Source organism: Anastrepha obliqua, chromosome 3, assembly GCF_027943255.1.
Source record: "Anastrepha obliqua isolate idAnaObli1 chromosome 3, idAnaObli1_1.0, whole genome shotgun sequence".
NCBI lineage: Eukaryota > Metazoa > Arthropoda > Insecta > Diptera > Tephritidae > Anastrepha > Anastrepha obliqua.
Window position 1 is genome coordinate 29,599,268 of NC_072894.1, and position 19,783 is coordinate 29,619,050.

General features: G+C 37.0%; 1 protein-coding gene across 4 annotated transcripts in view; it reads right to left on the minus strand.

Annotated features, from left to right (window-relative positions):
• Nucleotides 1-234: 234 nt before the first annotated feature.
• The window catches only part of LOC129240380 (transmembrane protein 134), a 57,066-nt gene continuing 37,517 nt past the window's right edge, over nucleotides 235-19,783 (minus strand). For all 4 annotated transcript variants that reach the window (XM_054876147.1, XM_054876145.1, XM_054876144.1 and 1 more), the window contains exon 3: nucleotides 235-1,871. In XM_054876147.1, coding sequence (XP_054732122.1) covers nucleotides 1,520-1,871 — 352 coding nt within the window. In that variant the 3' untranslated portion in view covers nucleotides 235-1,519. The remainder of the gene's footprint in view (nucleotides 1,872-19,783) is intronic.

Sequence of the window (19,783 nt, forward strand, 5' to 3'; positions counted from 1 at the left end):
TTTTTGGCAGCTCTTCTCCAGCGCTACGAATAAATGCTTATTTATACCAGTTCCAGTTCCACTTGCTCACGCTGGGCGAAACGAAGAGGCCCAAAAGTGGTGTCCATAAGGTTTAACTGTTTATTGTTGCTTCCTTTAAGGTTGCTACAATTATGCAATCCCTCTTGTACCCTTGCATATGGTATTTTAGTATAAGGCTTTTGCATTTTTTGCTATTCTGCCGTAAAGCCGTAAAGTATTAATCGGTAAGTAATATTAATAGTTTTTGGGCTATGTAATTGCCAAAAAAAAATTGACTTGTGAAAAGAGTTAAGGAATAATAAATTTTGGCTATTATGCGGTCGATCGTAATTAGCTTCAAATGAAATATATATGATAATTGAAAAAAGGATTGCAATATAAGTTCATAAATTTTAATTATCTAAGATATGAAAAAAAAACGATGCAAAATTTTCTGATTGATGAGACAGCGCTATTCTTTACTTTTCTCACTTTTTCACGTTTATCTTTGCAGAGTTGCAATTATTGAAAAAAAGAAAAAAATATTAATATCAGTTTCATCCTGGAGTGTGTTTTAATGAATGTCTAAGGCATTCGTTTAGTCATTCGATTTACTGCACATATAGACAAGGAGTACACATATATATGCATACATTATTTGTTATTTTTTGTTTACAAATATTCTAAATATGTACTCTCTAACATTTTCTTTTGCCTGTAATTTATATCCAAATTCGTTTGCTATATGCACTTTTCATTCATAAAAATCGTACTGGAATTTCTGATGATTTTCAACTTTGTCACCAAGTCAAGGATTTAGCTGCCTATTTACTTATGATTTTTATCGTTGCATTGCTTGCTTCTCTTTATTATATACCGAGTATGCAATATCAGCGGCATTTAAATGTTGACTAAATGCCATGATAAGTCTGATGCGGTTTTCTAAAGTCGAATGATTGCTGCATGCACTTGTTTACTAAGCTGAATTTATGTATGTGTGTTTATGAGTTGAAACAAACTCCACAATAATAACATGACGAGTGTTCGAACGGTGAAAGGTCTCTCGGCAATGTAATGATTGAGTGTGCTTTTTTGGACTTTGACTTTGCCTTACTTCACCAACGAATTGAAGGCAGATACATACACATATATTATATATAAAATTAAATGATGTTAGCTCCTAATTCATTGAGGAGGCCTACTTCTTATTTTTCCTTTCATTTTCGCACTGTACCGCTATATGCACACATTAAAGTTTAAAAATTTTGGCTTCGTCGTCAACGCAAACATTTAACACCACACCAACTCTCCAAAACAACTCAAAGCAAACGATAACGACAAGTACCAAACGTTGGCGTATGTGTGTACCATCATTTATCCAATTCTATTATCGTTTTTATCATTGTCATTGCCATTGTCTTTATTAATGCCTTCACCCAAGCCGTCGTCATCGTAGTTTCCCCATCTATGGATCTATGTCTATGTTGTCGTCGTCATCGTCAATGGCGTCGACATTGTTTTATGTAAACAACGGGAGATGGTAGAAGTCAAACCCTCGGTATCCTTTGGCTGCCAGCCAAATGTATACGACATGATAGGCGCCTGGTATGAAGCAGATTAGGCCTGCTACAAAAAACACGACACCCTGCGATGTATTCGCTGGATCTGCGACAGCAAATGTGCCGAATACGAAGAGACCGGTGCCAACAATCAGCAATGTAACGGCAGCCAAAACAGTTCGCCAGTTTTCGCGCACCTTCGGATGCCGCCAACAATATGTATTGGTCTCCTCTGTGGGTATATTGCCATACTCTTGAATCAGCGAGTCGCTGTCACGTGATGTAGTGTCCTCAGCGTATTTGGTGTAGTTTCTGCAAAAAGAAACAAACAAACAACGAAATTAAAAATTAAATTCTTAATTAGAGTTAGTGTACAAATAAATACTTGTATTAAAAGGAATTTAAATTTATTTCTTTGTATGAAAACATACGTAAAGCAGATGCAAGTCAATGCCGAATAGCCTATAAAAAAAATGGGATTTTCAATTATTGATATACTACCAAGAGCCAAGAATGGCATTACCCCCGATGAGTAATAAATGCAAAAAGAAACCAGAGTCCGTCGAGAGCACGGATGATAGATTTACCAGGTTAGGCCATTCACTTTGGTGAAAAAGAAATTTTGTGAGAATAAATTCGGCTGCCACGTCACTGGGGTGCTGAAGCAACATGAGCTAAGACTGTGCAAATGGTGACCCCTGCGAGTGAAAATTTTATTATTTTTTTTTAATATGCACATCATTAAATAAAACTAACTTCATTAAAAAAAAGTATTATAAATTCACATCTATAACCATGGTAAGGGATAAAAATCGATTTTTTTTTTGCATCTTATTGTAGTAAAACATTTCAAAAATACCGTGTTAAAATTTTAAGTCAATCCGAGCAAAACTTTTTAAGTTATAGAGCATAAGGCCGAGCCGCCTCAAACATCTGCCGAGACGCAGCAGTTGCGCGCGTAGTCCGTTACAAACTTTAAACGCGGTTTTCTCGAACCTTTTTTTCTAAAGTGCGTAGTCATTGGCATTTGAAAACTACTCAACCGATCCTTTTGAAAGTTTGCACACATATTTTACATATAAAAAACCTCCTCCCAACGTTTTTTTTTCGCCATTTTTTTTTATATTAAGGTGGTTTTACACCTACAAAATGGCGGCATTTTTTCGTCAAAAATCACTTTTTACTTCAAACGACTACCAAATGGCTGAAAATGAAAATAAATCGTCAAAATAAACGTTGGGGGGAAGTTTAACTCATACTTTAACTAAATTATTCGATTTTTTTGATTTCAGATGATTCTACGCTGAGATATGCTGACTACTGCAAAATGTATTTTTGAAAAGACGTCTACGTAAATGTGCTCTCATTCGCTCATTTTGCAATATTTTTACATGAAAATTTTATCAAATATTCTTGAAATGTATGTACTTTATAATATGCAACAACTTTTAATAAACTGACTTGAACCGTTTCGCTACAATAAATTCATGAAAAAAGTGTTTTTTTTAGCGTTTATCCCTTACCCCCCACCCTTAAGCGTGCTATATGGCAAGTTTCGCCGTGTTATTAGGATCAAATGTCGTCGGTGTTTAGCTGATTAGTTTTTAGAAACAAAAATTCAGTCAGCATGGCTCGATGGCGCCCGCCATACACCGTAACGACAGCTCATTCCTCATTTCGAAAGGAATAAGGAGCGACGATGCCGCCAGTGATCTTTGAACTTTCAGAACCGGAGCTTTTGTTTCCATTCGGACGACATGACCCAGCCAACGAAGGCGCTGGATTCGCTCATTGCTCCATCGCCTGAGATATTCGCCGTCACCAGTATGCGAAGATCCAAAAATTTTCAACATAATCTTTCCCTCAAACACTCCAAGAGACACCTCATCAGATATTGCCATCGTTTAAGCTTCAGCGCTATTCGTTAGGACAGGTATGATAAGAGTCTTGTAAAGTGCTTGCTTTGTTCATCGAGAGAGGAATTTACTACTCAATTGCCTACTTAGTCCCAAGTAGCACTTGTTGGCAAGAGAGACTCCCCGTTGAATTTCAAGGCTAACACTGTGATCGGTGCTAATGCTGGTTGCTTGATAAACGAAGTCTCTTGAGAACTCGAAATCATAATTGTCAACAGTGATGTGGGTGACTGTTTCTGTGCTGATAGGAGATACTTCGTTTTGTCCTCGCTAACGACCAGACCCAAAGGTATTTTTTAATGTGTGTTTTCGTAACATAGCTCAGAAGTTTTGAGTCTGCCACCTAACCCGTGGCGCATTGAAGGACTCTTAAGAATAGAAAAAGGAGTCTTACATGTTTGTTTAAATTTACAACTTTGCCTTTGCCTATTTCTTGATTTAGTTCCTGAAAAATAGTTTTTGGTAGTACTCATACACTCGATTCTCGACAACTTTCAGCTCATTGAAACAGATCTCCATCGATAGCGTATAACTCTAATAAGCAATTAAGAAAGGAACCAGGACGCAGGTACCTGGTATGTGTAAAAAGCATAAACACGGCTCCACCTTGATGAAATTGCTTTTAGCAGTCCCAGGGTGGAATCAGCTGAGAGAGGAAGAATGTTATAGGGTTAGTGGGAGCATGCCCCACATACCACTGGTGTAACGGCACCTTTGATGCTGTTTCTGACATTTTCGATTTAAACCTCCCCTGCAAAAAAAAAACAAAAGCTCTTTGACACTCAGAATTAGACATCCAAGATCTGCAAGTAATTGAGCAAAAATCGAACACACTGATCATCTTCGACCACCCAAATACCCGTTCATCAATACTAGCTATAACATCGTTTTTTTTCATCCAAGGTTGCTAGCATTATTTATTTCATAGCTCGAAGCTCTTCGGTGGTTTGTAGATTTACAGAATTTTTTTTGGGCCAATATTATTCTTCTTGGGGCAGCCAAGTGGGGTCTTAAATCCATATTATGTGATCGATTAGCGTGGATGGCCTTAGATTCCGGCTCGTACAGTCAGCTGAATTAGTTTTCGTAAGCACTTATCACCAGTCGGCTCGTGGAGCTATTGCGAATATAAAACTCCTATTACTAATGAATGTGTGCTGAAAGCCATACCAATACCCTTTTGCTGTGCGACCAGCACCATATGTCACGGCCTCTAATACGATAGCAGTGAAAAAATAAGAAAATATAAGCGGTAGCAAATACGCCGGGAAATAAATAAATAGTTCGAAAATTTTAGCTATTTTGGTTTTACCCAAAACTAAGCTAGTGGATGTTGAACTAAGTGCAACAGTAAACGACCACAGCGTAAATAAAATAAAAATTAAATACTTTCTACTGTTTAGTAATGCTTATCTTTTTCAATGGAGGGAATTCATCCTTATAAAATTTTTGGACTTTAATACCAGACAAGAATCACGCCCAATTGTATGTGTTAGGTCTAAATTTCCGTCCCTTCGATATAACATGCAATAACTCTCATTGTCTACGAGTTTTTTTATTCAAAAAATTAATAGCCAACCCAATTTAAATTTTACTAAAGTGTATGCGGGTATATGAATTTTGCCCCCAGATCGAGATTAACATTTCTTTACTTGTTTTTTTTTGTGACAATTTCACCAGATATTACAGTGGCTGTAAATATAATATTACCAGACGTTCTGCGCTAAGAAAAAATTGATTAAATCGGTGTTCACATAATAGAGATATCTAACTGACCATAAATAAGTATGTATGCCATACCACTGATGCCCACTTACTGAACGCATACCACGTATTTACTATTGAAATAAACGACTTCAAGCGCCGACTTGCCGCTAAATATCTGCGCACGGACCACAGGTGACCGATACGATTAACTCTCCAAACTACATTTTCGTTTACATATTTAACTATTTATGAACAACTTTAAATGGCAAACCTCACCGGTGATTATAAGCGATTTTCATCAAATTATTGTATGTTGGCCTATTTTGGTGTGGCAATGCAGTCGAGCGAAACGCCATTATAAGGTGGGTATATATACATAAGTACAGAGATACACAGATACACCTATCACAAGTGTTGCCCCAATGTTGGGTAGCGCTCAATCAATATTGTTGGTGGCAAGCGAATAAAGGAGGATGAAAATACCTACGTATGCATTTTTATGTATTTACATGCACATATGTGGAAAAAAATGTTGCAGGAGCAACGCATCATTGTCAAGTGCAATAGCGCCGGCAAAGCATATCGCAACAATAGGGTTATTCATTCTTCGCACAGAATTCGTAGCATTATGCGTTTTTGGACGGATTGCTTTTGCTTAAAATGTGTTTTACACCAAAAAAATATTACATTCACTTATAAGTTGAATTCCCTTAAATGAAATGTGCTTAATGTGCATATATAAGTATTTATTGCAAGTCATATTCTGTACTTGCTTTAATTCGACGTTCTAGTTCGTATATACCTCTCCGGTGCGTTCGCAGCTGTAATACGACGCCTACATTTAGGGACTATATTATGCTTGTCCATATTGGCCTAGATTTTTCTTCAACCAAGTACTACTTCAAATTATTACTAAATGAATTGTTGACCTGTGGTAGAGGTAATGTCCAGGTGGCATTCAAACAGAGAGATTCCAAGACGACATCGAGCTCAAATAAATACTTTTATGAGCGCCTGCGGATACTCAAAGGCCAAAGTTGACCCTTTTCACAATGCGACCAAATGACCACTGTTCCAGATGCGATTAGAAATATATATTTATTTTTAAAGGACTTTGTGCTTAGGAGGATATGAAATTAGACTTAGATATATAGATAGACTTTTTCCGCTAACCCTGCAGGTATTTACTAGACTAGGCTTTGATTTGGAATAAATTTCAAGCATTCTCCTTCTTGTAACTTTTATATTACAGTCTAATTTGTTTTTGCAAACTACATTTGTTTCAGGTTTGAGGTACCCGATATCTTACAATAGAGCTATACATTTGTCTTTTTTACACTCATAACCTAATGCAAGAAGGGCTGATAGAATTGCTGTACCATTTTGAGAATCTTTCAAAAATGTTGCCTAGATGTCAGTAGTGAATAATAGCTAGGTGGTGCCTTTTTTATGTCAGCTCTGACATTTAGACAGATATACAATTTTACAAAATAGATTTGGTTTCCGCACCATTTTGTTGCCACACGATAGAACAATGCGTTAAAATTATTGAGACTTATTATTTAATTGCTCCTACCAACAACTATACTATATATTGCAAAATTTGTGATTGTTTTGGGGAATGAGTCGCTAATTCAAAGATTGGTGAAAAAATTCAGAAAACTGGTTCGGTTGAGAATAGAAGGACTAGCAGATCAAAAACTAGACGTTCATTTGAAAATATTGCTGTTATAGCGCAAAGTGTTGAACCACCTTCAACATCGATATCTCGACGATCTCAATAATTAAACATTCATGAACCGACTGTTTGGCGGATTTTACCTGTAAACGTGCAGATGTGTTAAAATAATAATTTTTCACAAATAATTATTTGGAGCCATATTTTGAATAAAAATATTAGCGTGTAATTATAATACGCTTGGGCGCAGGTGGGCGCAGGTATAAAAATTCAATATTTGACAAAAAACAAAAAATCAAAATTTACTGTTATTTGCTTAGTCATATTCATTGTGGTTGTGCAAGTTATGACTGCCATTCGCACTGATTTTTTTTTTTAAACTTTTATATTTACTTACTTCGTTCAAATAATTTTGCGAATCACCAACAGCTCAGACCAAATAATTACGTAGGCTGTATTAAATTATTTGCAATCCAAACGGGTATATGACTAACACTTAAATATTATACATTGCAGTAATCTACACAAATCATTATAAAAAAATGTCTGCGACTTTTTGAGGGGGATATCCACATGTGCATACATATGAATGTACATTAGAGGGGGCCGCGTGGAATTGCAACTAGTTTTCCGTTGCTCAAGCTTTTCGTTATCTCATCTTTTATATGGGTAAATTACCTTAAAATTTTCAATTCATAATATCTCATAGTTTTTGCTGTATTTATGTTGAAATACGGTGGCGCTTACAAAAATGCATGATAATTTAACTAGAGTCTTAGCCTATTACTATTTTTTATGCCTATCTTGTTCATCATAGCATGCGAGATTTCATAACTAAACCATACAAGTCAGTAATAAATTGTTAATAATATTTTGTAATTAACTCAAGTGGAACGAAACACTTATAAAATGACGTTTAATTGTTATTTGATAATCATAAGAAAAACCTGCCGTGTGTCAAAATATTTTATCTTTTGCTAAACTTGCCATTACACACATACATACATACCCATGTATGTGCATACTTATCATTGATTACTGTCTCCTCTAATAATCGGTCAAACTTTATTAACGAAATTTAACATATACATATGTACAGGGTTGGCCATCTTAAACTGACCCATGTGATTATTAAAAAAATATGGAAAAAGAAACATTTTTTTGTGTTTCATTGTGAAAAACATTTAATTTAGTTCAAGGAGATTCGTTTACATCACTTTTTGAATATGATATCGCGCAAGTGGTCGCCCTTAGCTCGTATAGCGTAATGTGACCGTTTTTCGGCGTTTTCCATAGTTTTGGCCAGCGTCTCGGCCGATATGGCGGCTATTTCCCGTCAGATATTGGCCTTAAGTGCGCCTAGTGTCTTTGGCTTGTTGACGTAAACCTTAGATTTCAAATTACAGTAAAAAGTTATAGGGTTACTCAATGGGTCAGTTTAATATGGCCAACCCTGTACATACACTTCGGTCATTTGAAATGCCTAATGTAACTTTTTCATATTCTTTAGTTATTATTTTTATTTATTTATTGTGGAGATTGGAGATTGGTATGACTACAAAGAAATCTAAAAAAATAATTGTTTTACCTGAGTAGCAAAAAAGCTGGTATAATTTTCTATAAGCGGCCAAACCTATCAAATGTCGAAGTTTCGCCTATAGGCATTGCAATGCATTTTCCGGTGAATAATTATTAAACGGAGACCTTATCATGCCGTCTTGGAAGTGGGCTTCCACCAAAGAACACTGTGCATGATGATAGAGATATCGTCAATATAGTACTGCGTGTTCGATTCAGAATCGCTGCTGAATTAAGAAATGGATCTCAAATGTAGATGGATCTCAAAAGTGCAGCGTCGCTTGAAAGAAACTGATACAAATGGTCTAGAAACCGTTTCTCCCAGCAAAAATACATTGCGTCCGATTAGCCTGGTGTCAGGAAAGCAAAATTGGTCACATAATGAGTCATATTTTTCGATCGAGTGCAAAAAATATATTCACCTCAGATACTAGATGCATTATGGGGGTAGTATGGTTAATTCGGTGTAAAACAAGCATATTTTTCGAAATTTTTTTTGTCGACACAGTTGATTTATTCAAAATTTTAAAATTACTTCATTATAAAGTCATATTTAAAGAATATTGTGTGAAATTTTCATTGATTTTTATGAAGAAATGAGTTGGTGGCAGCGAATCTTCGCGGACGTCTCATAAAAAAGTTTTATTGCGGTGTCCCTCAGATCATTACTGGATCAACTAAAATCAAAAAACCAAATTGATTTCATCAGCTAATAAAGTTTCGCAACGTCGATTTTTTTTTTTTTTTTTTTTTTAATTTTTTAAAGCGCTTTGAAGTCAAAACACCGATTTTTTCATAAAAAAAACTTGAAAACTTTGTTGTTTTAAAATATGACAAAATTTAAAAAAAAAAAACTCGACGTCATTACCTCGTGAATAAAGTAAAGAAACAAAAAAACCAAATTTGAAAAGAATCGGTGCAGTAGATATGAATCTACAGTGGACACCGACCGTAAAAAAGGCAAGTGTGAGAAAAACGCGTTTAAATATTTTCGGCAGCGTGAAATCCGGTTGGAGAGGAAGATACTTAATCCTTTGTGTCTTTGTCAATTTTACTCTAATGCACTTCAAACTTTCACACAATAATCTTAAGATGTTATAGAATAATTTAAAAAAAAAAAAAAAAAAAAATGAAAAAAAAAAAAAAATACCATACTGCCCCCTTATGCGCTGCAGACAAAGTGAAGGATTTAGCAACAACTACGTTCAGACTAAGGTGAAACATTCGCGATACCTGGGGTGCAATAGCAAGTTACGGTGTTGAAGAAATTTTGTTTCTTGAAAGATATGTAACTCTTCTTCCTAACATATGGGCTGAAAAGCCCCGGGCCTAACACACACAGATGGCACTAGTTTTTTTGCATACACCTCTTTTTCAGTTAGTACTAACCCTAAAACGACAGCCGCTTAAATTGCATTATATTCTCTTTATTACTTCGTGAGTTATTGTGCTAAGAGTGGCGCTACTTCTGTTATTTTCATAAAAAGAATCAAAAAGAATTTCGTGTTTTATTTTTTTACAGATTCTTGATGGGGAAAAATACCGTTCATACGAATCAAAGGCTTGAAAAGTGTTATAGTCCCCATAACTTCATCAGATACAACAATAAAATGATGGGTTGCTGCATTCAAACGTGGTTGTAGAGACACCGAAGATGCACAACGCAGTGAACGTCCAAATGAGGCGGTAACACCAGAACATAAAAAAAACCCTTGTGGGTTTCGTTTGAATTGAAAAGTGAGTTGCATGAGTTAGGTGACATCGTAAAGACATGAGATTTGGCTCCCAGCGACTACTGACTGCTCGAAGACCTAGAAAAACTGTCGCTTGAATGAAGAGGTTATCGCTGAAACTGAGGCCTATTTTGAGGCAAAAGATAAATCGTTCTACAAAAGCGGTATTGAAATGTTAGAGCGGCGCTGGAATGATTGCGTTGTTCTTGACGGAAATTACGTTGATGAATAAAGCTAATTTTCAAAAAAAAAAAGTGTTTTCTTTGTTAGGCCCGGGACTTTTCAGCCAATGCTTATAGGGAGAATAAATTAATATATTAAAATTAAAAATAAGCGAAATCGGTCAATGACCACACCCACTTCCCACACAACAGTAATTTTCAAATAAGACAAAAATGTGAAACCCCTGTTATAAATGAAACAAAATGACTAAAACTTAGTACAAATGATGAAAAAAGAAACGTTGCATATTTTGAAAAAAATGGGCTATGCATCGCCCACCTTTGGCTAGTAAATACGTATGTATATCTCCATAAGGACTTAATAAAACTCGTCCAAAATTGGTACACGTGCGGCTCCCCACCTCATTTAGATCCAACATAATTATTATTACGATAGCATAAAAGCAACGCCCACTTTTTATATGTTAAGACTAAATTTCCGTCTGTCCACCTGATGTCACAAGCTATAACTTTTATTGTCTATGAGTTTTTGTGATTAAAAAAATTAATTAATTTTTTTATGTATGCCGGTCCGGTTCGAATTTAGAACTTCCTCGCTTGTTTTTGTATTATTCGAGGGCGGTTAAATAAGTACCCGTGTTTGATGACTGAGGGCGTTCCTGAGGGAAGTTGGTGTTAGCATCTATCAAACGACGGCAAAACCAATTTCAGACTGGTAAGTTTGGATTTGGCAGCTATTCGAGCAAGGCGTGTTTCCTGATTTACGCTAAGATGGAAAAAGAGCGGGAAATTAGCTTTTTGTTTTTGGATAGGAAAAAATGCAAGGAGATAAAAGTAAACTTGGATGCTGTCTCTGGACACGCTTCGGCATCTATGACCACAGTTAGATATTGGTTCAACGAATTTAAACGTGGGTGAACATCCGTTTTTGATGAGGAGCGACCAGGACGTCCGGCAGACGTGGTTACCAAAGAAATCATTCAAAAAGTCCACGACATGATTCTCGCTGATCGACGAACGGAAGGGCGCGAAGTATTAGAGATCAAAGGTGTGTTGGCAGGAACGGCAATTAATATTTTACATGATAAGTTGACGATGAAAAAATTGTCGGCCCGAGAGGTGCCGCGATTGCTCACAAGCAACAACAAGCGGATGCGGCTGTTAACTTCGAAGCTGGGTTTGAGGCAATTTCATCAAGATCCGAAGGAATTTTTGCGTCGAGTTGTCAGCGTTGATGAAATCAAAAACATTGATTTCTCCCGGTGAATCTACTCCAAAAAAGGCGAAGCCAGTGCCATCGGCCAGAATGGTGACAATTTTCTGGGATGCAAACGGCGTCATCCTCATGGATTTTTTAGAAAAAGAAAGAACGATCACTGGACAATACTACAGTGAGTTATTGGATCGCTTTCGCAAAAAATTTAAGGAGACACGCCCGCATTTGGCGGAAAATAAGGTGCTGTTCCACACGATAACGCACCACCACTTTCATCTGGAGTTGGCGCCGCCAAACTGCGTTATGAATTGCTGCCGCACCCCCGTATTCCCCCAATCTGGCTCCCTGAGACTTTTTCTTGTTCCCTAACATGAAGAACTCGCGGCATAAAAATTTAGTTCAAACGAGGAAGTCATCGCCGAGACAGAGGCGTATTTTGGAGAGCACGACAAATCCTATTATTTGTAGGAGTTAAAAAATGGCCGGAGCGTTGGGAGAAGTGTATCTTTCTAAAATACGACTATGTTAAAAAATAAAAAAAATAAATGGAAATAATGGTGTCTCATTTCTAATACGGGCTCTTATTGAACCGCCCTCGTATATGTACATATAGTATAGTCAGTCCATAAGTTCGTGCGTATTTTACCCATAATTTCATTTTTGTATGATTTTTGCATACAAAAAATTATTCGCGGAATATAACGGAAATATTTATATTTTCTTTGATATATTGTGCATTCAACAAGTGATTTTATTTTTTTTTTTTATAAAAGTGGTAAAAATGCAACAGCTGCTGCTGCAGAAATAAACACTGTTCACGGAGAGGATACCGTGAGTGTAAGGACTGCGCAAAAGTGGTTTTCAAAATTCCGAAGTGGTAACTGCGACGTGGAGGATGCCCCGCGCGCTGGTCGTCCTGAAGTCTTTAACTCCGACGCCTTGCTCGAACTCGTGGAAGCTGAGCCAAATTTCACAGTCGATATCATAGCTCAAAGGTTAAATTCATCGCATGGAACAGTTCACAGGCACCTGGTTCAGTTGGGAAAGGTTTCAAAGCTGAGAAAATGGGTTCCGCATAGACTTTCCGTCGCCAACCTTCCGCAGAGAGTGAATGTCTGTTCTCAGCTGCTGCAACGGCTTGAAAATAAAAGTTTTTTGAACCATTTCGTTACTGGTGTGGAAAAATGGGTCCTTTACAATAATCCTGTTTGCAAACGCCAATGGTTAGATAAAGATGAAACACCAGAACCGACCCCTAGAGATGGCTTTCACCCCAAGAAGATTCTCCTGTCTATTTGGTGGGATATGGCGGGTATTGTTTATTATGAACTTCTGGAACCAAACCAGACGATAACTGCTGATTATTATGCCCATCAGCTATCAAACCTGAATGAGGCACTTAACAAAAATCGACCGCTTTTAGTGAATAGACGCAAAGTTTTGTTTCACCACGACAAAGCAAGACCTCATACCGCAAAGCAAACATTAGGCAAGCTTAACGTGCTCGGATGCGGATATTGCACCTTGTGATTATCACTTTTTCCGTGGACTTCAATCCCATATGAGTAACAAGAACTACTCCTCAAAAGAAGCTACAAAAAGGGATATCGAAGGGTATTTTGGCTCCAAGTACAAAAAATTTTTTGAGCAGGGAATTAAAAATTTGTCTAAACGTTGGGAAGACATTGTAAATAATGAAGGAAAATGTATTATTGATTAATAAAAACTTTAAACATCTTTTTTATCAATTTTAAAACCATCTTTAAAAAACGCAAGAACTTATGGGCTGACCTGATATATTATATTACTTGCGAAATTTCCTTGATTTTCGATTCATATTTATGACCACCGATTCATATTTATGTACATAGGAATACATTCGCGTGTAAATTATTAATTTCTAGGCGTCTGATTTAACAGATAACAAAAGTGCTTCTGGGTTAATTACTTCAATGTACGGTCGTTGGCACTGCTGAATGAGAAGGTGATTTTACAAGACAAAAGCTACGACCCGATAGAAGCTGAAATAAATAAAGTATAAAACGAATTTCGCAACAATGATTTCCATATGTATTATCTTAATGATTCTTGAAGTTTTGAATCAACTCAGCTTGAGGCGTTTTTGTTTTCTTTGGTTTAACTTTGTCTGTTGTTTAAAGCGGCAAGATTGTACCAACACTATAGAGCCAAAAACTTTAGCATCGCTTTAGCTCTGTCAATTTGCGTATTTTCCATGATATACATATATTATATATAAATATATATATACATATATACAAAACCATATACATTCGACTTCATATATTAATGCAAACAAATTTTCTTATTTTATCCATACAGTTTTACTTTACTTTTTCTTAATTCTCGTTTTTCTACTTTATGAGCACTTGTTGTTGGGTGAGAAGTAATTTTTTGCAAAAGACACATATCTGAACCTGTTTTAATGGCTGCTTAGTAGAGTTTATGGCGGCTGTGGAAGACGTTTTATTCGTTCTTTCATCGATGCAGATATAACTGTTTCTGGCAATAAATAAAAAGTATTTAAAATGCGTGCAGTCTACTCCAACCTACTGTACCGAACTACCTTACCTCCATGGTTTCTTTTGCAGCTGAAGTAGTTCGTCTTGTTACTTCTATAGAAATGTCGATTGTCAGCTTATTAATCAGAAGCATATCAGTTGGCGAACTCAGACTCTGCTTCAGGCTCAAATCAGTTTATGGAGTAGTTAACCCATGCATCAGTGTTATACTAGCTAATGAACTATTTATACATTTCGCAATAGACAAAAAAAATTTCCAGTTTCTGACGAAAAATTTCCAGTTTTGGACGTTGAAGAAGTAAACAAAAATTGATAAATGAAAGTTTAAAATACATTTTACTAAGAATTTAAATATTACAAAATTTGTTTTCTCATCATAAAATGTCTTTTTCGGCTCAATGTGATTGCAGTTTGGAAACTGAAACTAAATGAAACCAACTGCAAATAAAAATATCAGCCATTAAACAGCTCGAAATTGAATTTAAGACTTTAACCCTTGTAAAATCACCAAATTTTATGGACTACCACTATCTCATGTTTCAGCCAAGGCTTCATTTCAATACTTGCCATCACCAAGCGTGACTCAAGGATCTGCCTTCTGAAATTGAACTAAAACGAACAATTTTTTGCAGTTTCTCAATTCAAGCGCCGACCAGTAGGAATTTTTGCAAAAGTATTTACTTATAGCGGTCGTTTTTTTAGCTGCATGAGAACTATCGATATCGATAGTTATGATTTGAAAGCTGAGCATGACAAACTGTGTTGACATTTCTGTGCAGTAAGGTTTAGCAAGTCAGCTTGAATGGTTTAACGCTTGAATATAACTTCTGCAGTGTGAAAATTTACTTTGAAAATTCAGATTCATCAGCCATTGACGCCATACGAAAAAAGTAGTTGAAAATGAATCGAATGAACTATGAGTTTCTCATAGCCGCGGCGGGCATATGCCGGATATCATATTCAGAAAATAAATGCATAAATTACATATGCAGACTTATATATAAAAAAAATTAGTAATAAAGCAAAAAATCATAATGAATAATTAATAGGAAGATTTTGGAGCGCTGGGTAGTTCATTTCATTCCAATGCATTTGGATACTTCATCTAATATATGTAAAGTGCAATCTTTCTGTAAGTGACTGAATGTCTAGCAACAATACCAAATGAATGAGGAATTGAAACAAAACACGAATGCCAGACGGCAAAAAATCAGTTGACAGAAAGTGCGCATTGCCAGATCTGGAAATTTTGCCCTAAACAGAATTGCAGCGAACAGTAGAACAGTGGATAACGGGTGGTGAACAGCTTATCAGTCTAATCTCAATTGCGACGGGAAGGTTTTCAGCTGACATTTTGTGGTTACAAGAAATTTAATTTTGTAGTTAAATCTTTTAGTTTGCAATATTTTATAAGCGTATGCCAAAATGAACAATATTTTATTTATTCAAAATTATGTACACAATGAACACATTATGTAATTCATAATAATTACAGCTTTACCAAACTCCTACCAAATTTGGTGCTTCTTCTGCACTTTTCGGTATTTCTTCAGATATAAATCGTAGATACACTTATATTTTCGCACTTCCTCTATCAGCAAATTGTTGAAGCTTATTTTTACAAAAAGCAACTGCTTTTTAAATATTTGAAATTTGGCGGACTTACTAGTGTGAAATGAATAGATATTATTTTTATTTTTTTTTTAAAGCTTAAATAACAATAAAATTGCTAAATAAACAAAAAGCTAACGCAGCGCTAGCAACGGAGGCTTTCAGCTGTGAATAGATATTATTTGCTTGATGTTGTTTGTGAACAAAAAATTGTCAGCAAGTAATCAGAAAAGCAAGCCCGAGCTCAACCTAGCGGAGAAAATAATGTTCTAATTTTGACAGCGAATACCCGTTAGCCCGCTGTAATTCTGTTAAGCATATTACGATGGTTGTTAAACACATCTATGTGAGCAGAGGTGCATGCGCCCAAGGCGTCAGTTCCAGATTGAACCCAAAACATGCAAAGTGATATAAAGTGACTAGACATCGAAATTAAATAAAACAAGCAAACAAGTGGTATACTTTATGAGTTTCATAAATTTTCAACTCAGAGGCGTTTTATTTCAGAAAAACGTAACAATAGGCGCTTTCGATTCGCCACTCTTCGGCTCGCTTGACGCTGTGAAAGCAACTACAAAGTTATCACGCAATATTCACCGCTAGCGAATATGGTTATGCCTCACAAAATAAGTATAACTCACTATTTTCAGCGCTGCTAAATTTTTCTTTTGATATTAGGCAAGTTTCATTAGACAGCGTTCACACAGAACGAACTTTGTCGCTTCAACTTTGCGAATTCTCTTTTGGGGTTGCCCGTGGTATCCACACAAGGCAACTACGTTGCTTGTAATTATTTAGTTTTTGGTCTACAGTCAACAACAACTTTGAGAAGACCAATACAGTAAAGGGTACTCACAAATCACGAGCATCACAAATAACGAGTTAAAGCAACACATATTTCCCTGTATGAACGCGGTCAAACTAATACTCATTAAGTGGTTCCTAATAAATGAAATTTTGGGCAGCTCTTTTCCAATGCTAACAGCAGATATTTTTTTATACCAGTTGTTTCACTTGTTCGCTACTGACCAAATGCGATAGTAACGGGTGATTTTTTTAGCTATAATCTTTTTAAACAGTGGGTTTAAACAGCTGACGCGACGTTTTGTGTTTTGTTTCACTGTCAAACATCTTCAGTTTGGTCTATAATGTAGCCATGATTCGTCTTACAAACGAATAACGCTTGCAAATCATTGAATTTTATTATAAAAATGCGTGTTCTCTTAAGAAAGTTTATCGCGCGCTTCTTCCATTTTATGGTCAGTTTAGTTTAATCGACTTACTGAAACGGCTATTCGAGCTATTGTGACTAAATTTAGAACCAAATTTACATTATTGGACATCAAACCCCCAACACGCTTACGTAGAGTGCGAACTGAAGAAAATATCGCAGCTGTATCGGCTACTATTAATGATGACCATCAATTATCGATTCGTCGCCGTTCGCAGCAATTGGGCCTCTGTTACTCAACAACGTGAAACATTTTGCGAAAGGATTTAGGAGTGAAGCCTTTCAAAATACAGCTGGTGCAAGAATTGAAGCCGAACGACCTACCGCAACACAGAATTTTTGGTGAATGGGATTCTGGAAAGTTGGCCGAAGACCCACTTTTTTATTGAAAAATTGTGTTCAGCGATGAAGCTCATTTTTGGATCAATGGGTACGTAAATAAGCGGAATTGTCGATTTTTCAGTGAAGATCAGCCAGAAGAATTGCAAGAGCTACCAATGTATCCAGAAAAGGTCACAGTTTGGCGCGGTTTATGGGCTGGAGGTATCATTGGACCGTACTTCTTCAAAGATGCTGCGGATCGTAACATAACTGTGAATGGGGAGCGCTACCGTGAAATGATATCCAACTTTTTTTTGCCCAAAATGCAAGACCTTGACTTGCATGACATGTGGTTTCAGCAAGACGGTGCCACATGCCACACAGCACGCGTAACAATGGACTTGTTGAGAGGCGAGTTTGGTGAACATTTTATTTCACGTTCGGGTCCTGTCAGTTGGCCACCCAAATCGTGCGATATAACGCCTTTAGATTAATTTTTGTGGGGCTATGTTTAAGCTCATGTCTATTCAGACAAGCCTGCTTCAATTAACGCATTGGAAGACAACATTAAAGCATTTATATGTGAGATACCGGCCGAAGCGTTGGAAAGAGTATGCCAAAATTGGACTAAGCGGATGGACCATTTGAAGCGCAGTCGCGGTCAACATTTGCATGAAATAATCTGCAAACATTAAATTATATGGACTGTACTATCGATTTAAATAAAATTTTCATGCATTTTTCTGAATTTTACGTGTGCTTTTCTGAAAAACTTTTCTATAGCTCTTAAAAAATCACCTTTTATAATGGATAACATAAATATCGTTATAGTTAATATTATGGTGAGGGTTACGGAGGTGTGGTATGGCACCTCTACTTGAGCTTAAAGTTTGGTGAATCGAATAAACAAAAATAAGGATTTCGAGTAGGCGCCAGCTTGCCCTAACTCGTCTTACATAAATCGCTTTGAAGGTCAACAAAAAAAGTTATTAAGGGTTTAAATCGATAAAACGCAAACCACCGAGGGAAAATAAATATGCATGTATATACATCTAATACAAATGTATATATGTATGTGCGTACACTAGCGCTCACATAATTTAACCGCTTAATGATTTTACAATATTCGCAATATTTTTCGTGCTAATTTTTTTTTAAATATAGTTAATTGTATAAAAACCTAAACTAAATTTCACCTTATTGCAGTTACACTGTAACTACTGACACTGTTATACTAAAATTGAATAAGCTAAAACATTACATGCCTGAAAACTTTCTAAAAACTCCGATAAAAACGAGTTTTGATGACAATTTTTCGAAATTTGTTAAACTTTTGTGAATTTTGTTAAAAGTTTGGAATTTTGGTTTATAAGGAGTTAGGTTAGCTTAGGTAGTGATAGTTGCCCAGAGAGTGGGCCCACTTGGACGAAAGAAGTTTGGTTCATCCTTTGTGATACCATTGCAAGAGGGGAAAAAGACGTGAAGGAAAAAAGGATGAAAGGGATGGGGAGGGTTGAGTGTTTGTGGACCACGAATGGTGACTAGTCTGCGGTTGTGTTAACCTATTTATGCTGCTGATGAAGTTCATCAGATTTTTGTTTTCAAGACCTGCTATATCAGCAGGCGCAGAAAAGAAGTGAGAACCAAGATGCTTGAATCTTAGTCCCGCGAGAGCTGGGCAGCTGAGGAGCAGGTGCTGAGATGATTCCACCTCATCCTCCATACAGCTGACGCAAAAAGGACTCGAAGTAATTCCGAGTCTCACGGCATGTATACCTCGCGGACAGTGCCCTGTGAGGATGTCCACGAAATTTGAGAGATGAGATTTTATTATCCTCAGAATATCCCTCGAACGCCTACTATCCAAACGTGGCCAGAAGGACTTCACGACCTTACACGTTCGTGTACTTGCCCAGCGCTCGCTGAGTGGGTGCAAAGCCCATCCTTCCAGGAGTAGAGCGCAGGTTGTCAAGGGGATCGCGATCCTCTCCTTTCGCGGGCACACTATCTCACAGATCCCTTGTCTGGCCAGCTCGTCGGCTTCGCAGTTTCCAGTAATGTCACTGTGACCAGGTACTCAAATTATCTTTATATCGAAGAACTCTGATGCAATCGAGAGAGAGACCAGGCATTCCCTGACCAGTTTCGAATGCACCATAATAGAGCCTAGGGGCCTAATTGCCGCTTGGCTATCGGAGTAAATATTTACCTTCTTAACAGTTGTTACGCAAGTAAGTAGCCAGTCAGCTGCTTCTTTAATTGCGGCCACCTCTGCTTGAAACACACTGCAGTGATCCGGTAGCCTGAATTTGAGTTTGATGGGGGGCTCTTTGCAGAATACTCCTCCTCTAACCCTACCGTCCAGCTTCGAGCCATCCGTGAACAGGTTAACTAGGCCCTGTCCCCAAGTGTTGCCCCCGGTCCACTTCTCCTTTGGTGGAATATGGGTGAAGAAAGTTCCGCTTGGACTAAGCGAGGACACACACTGATCCGTCGACGAGGGATTGAACT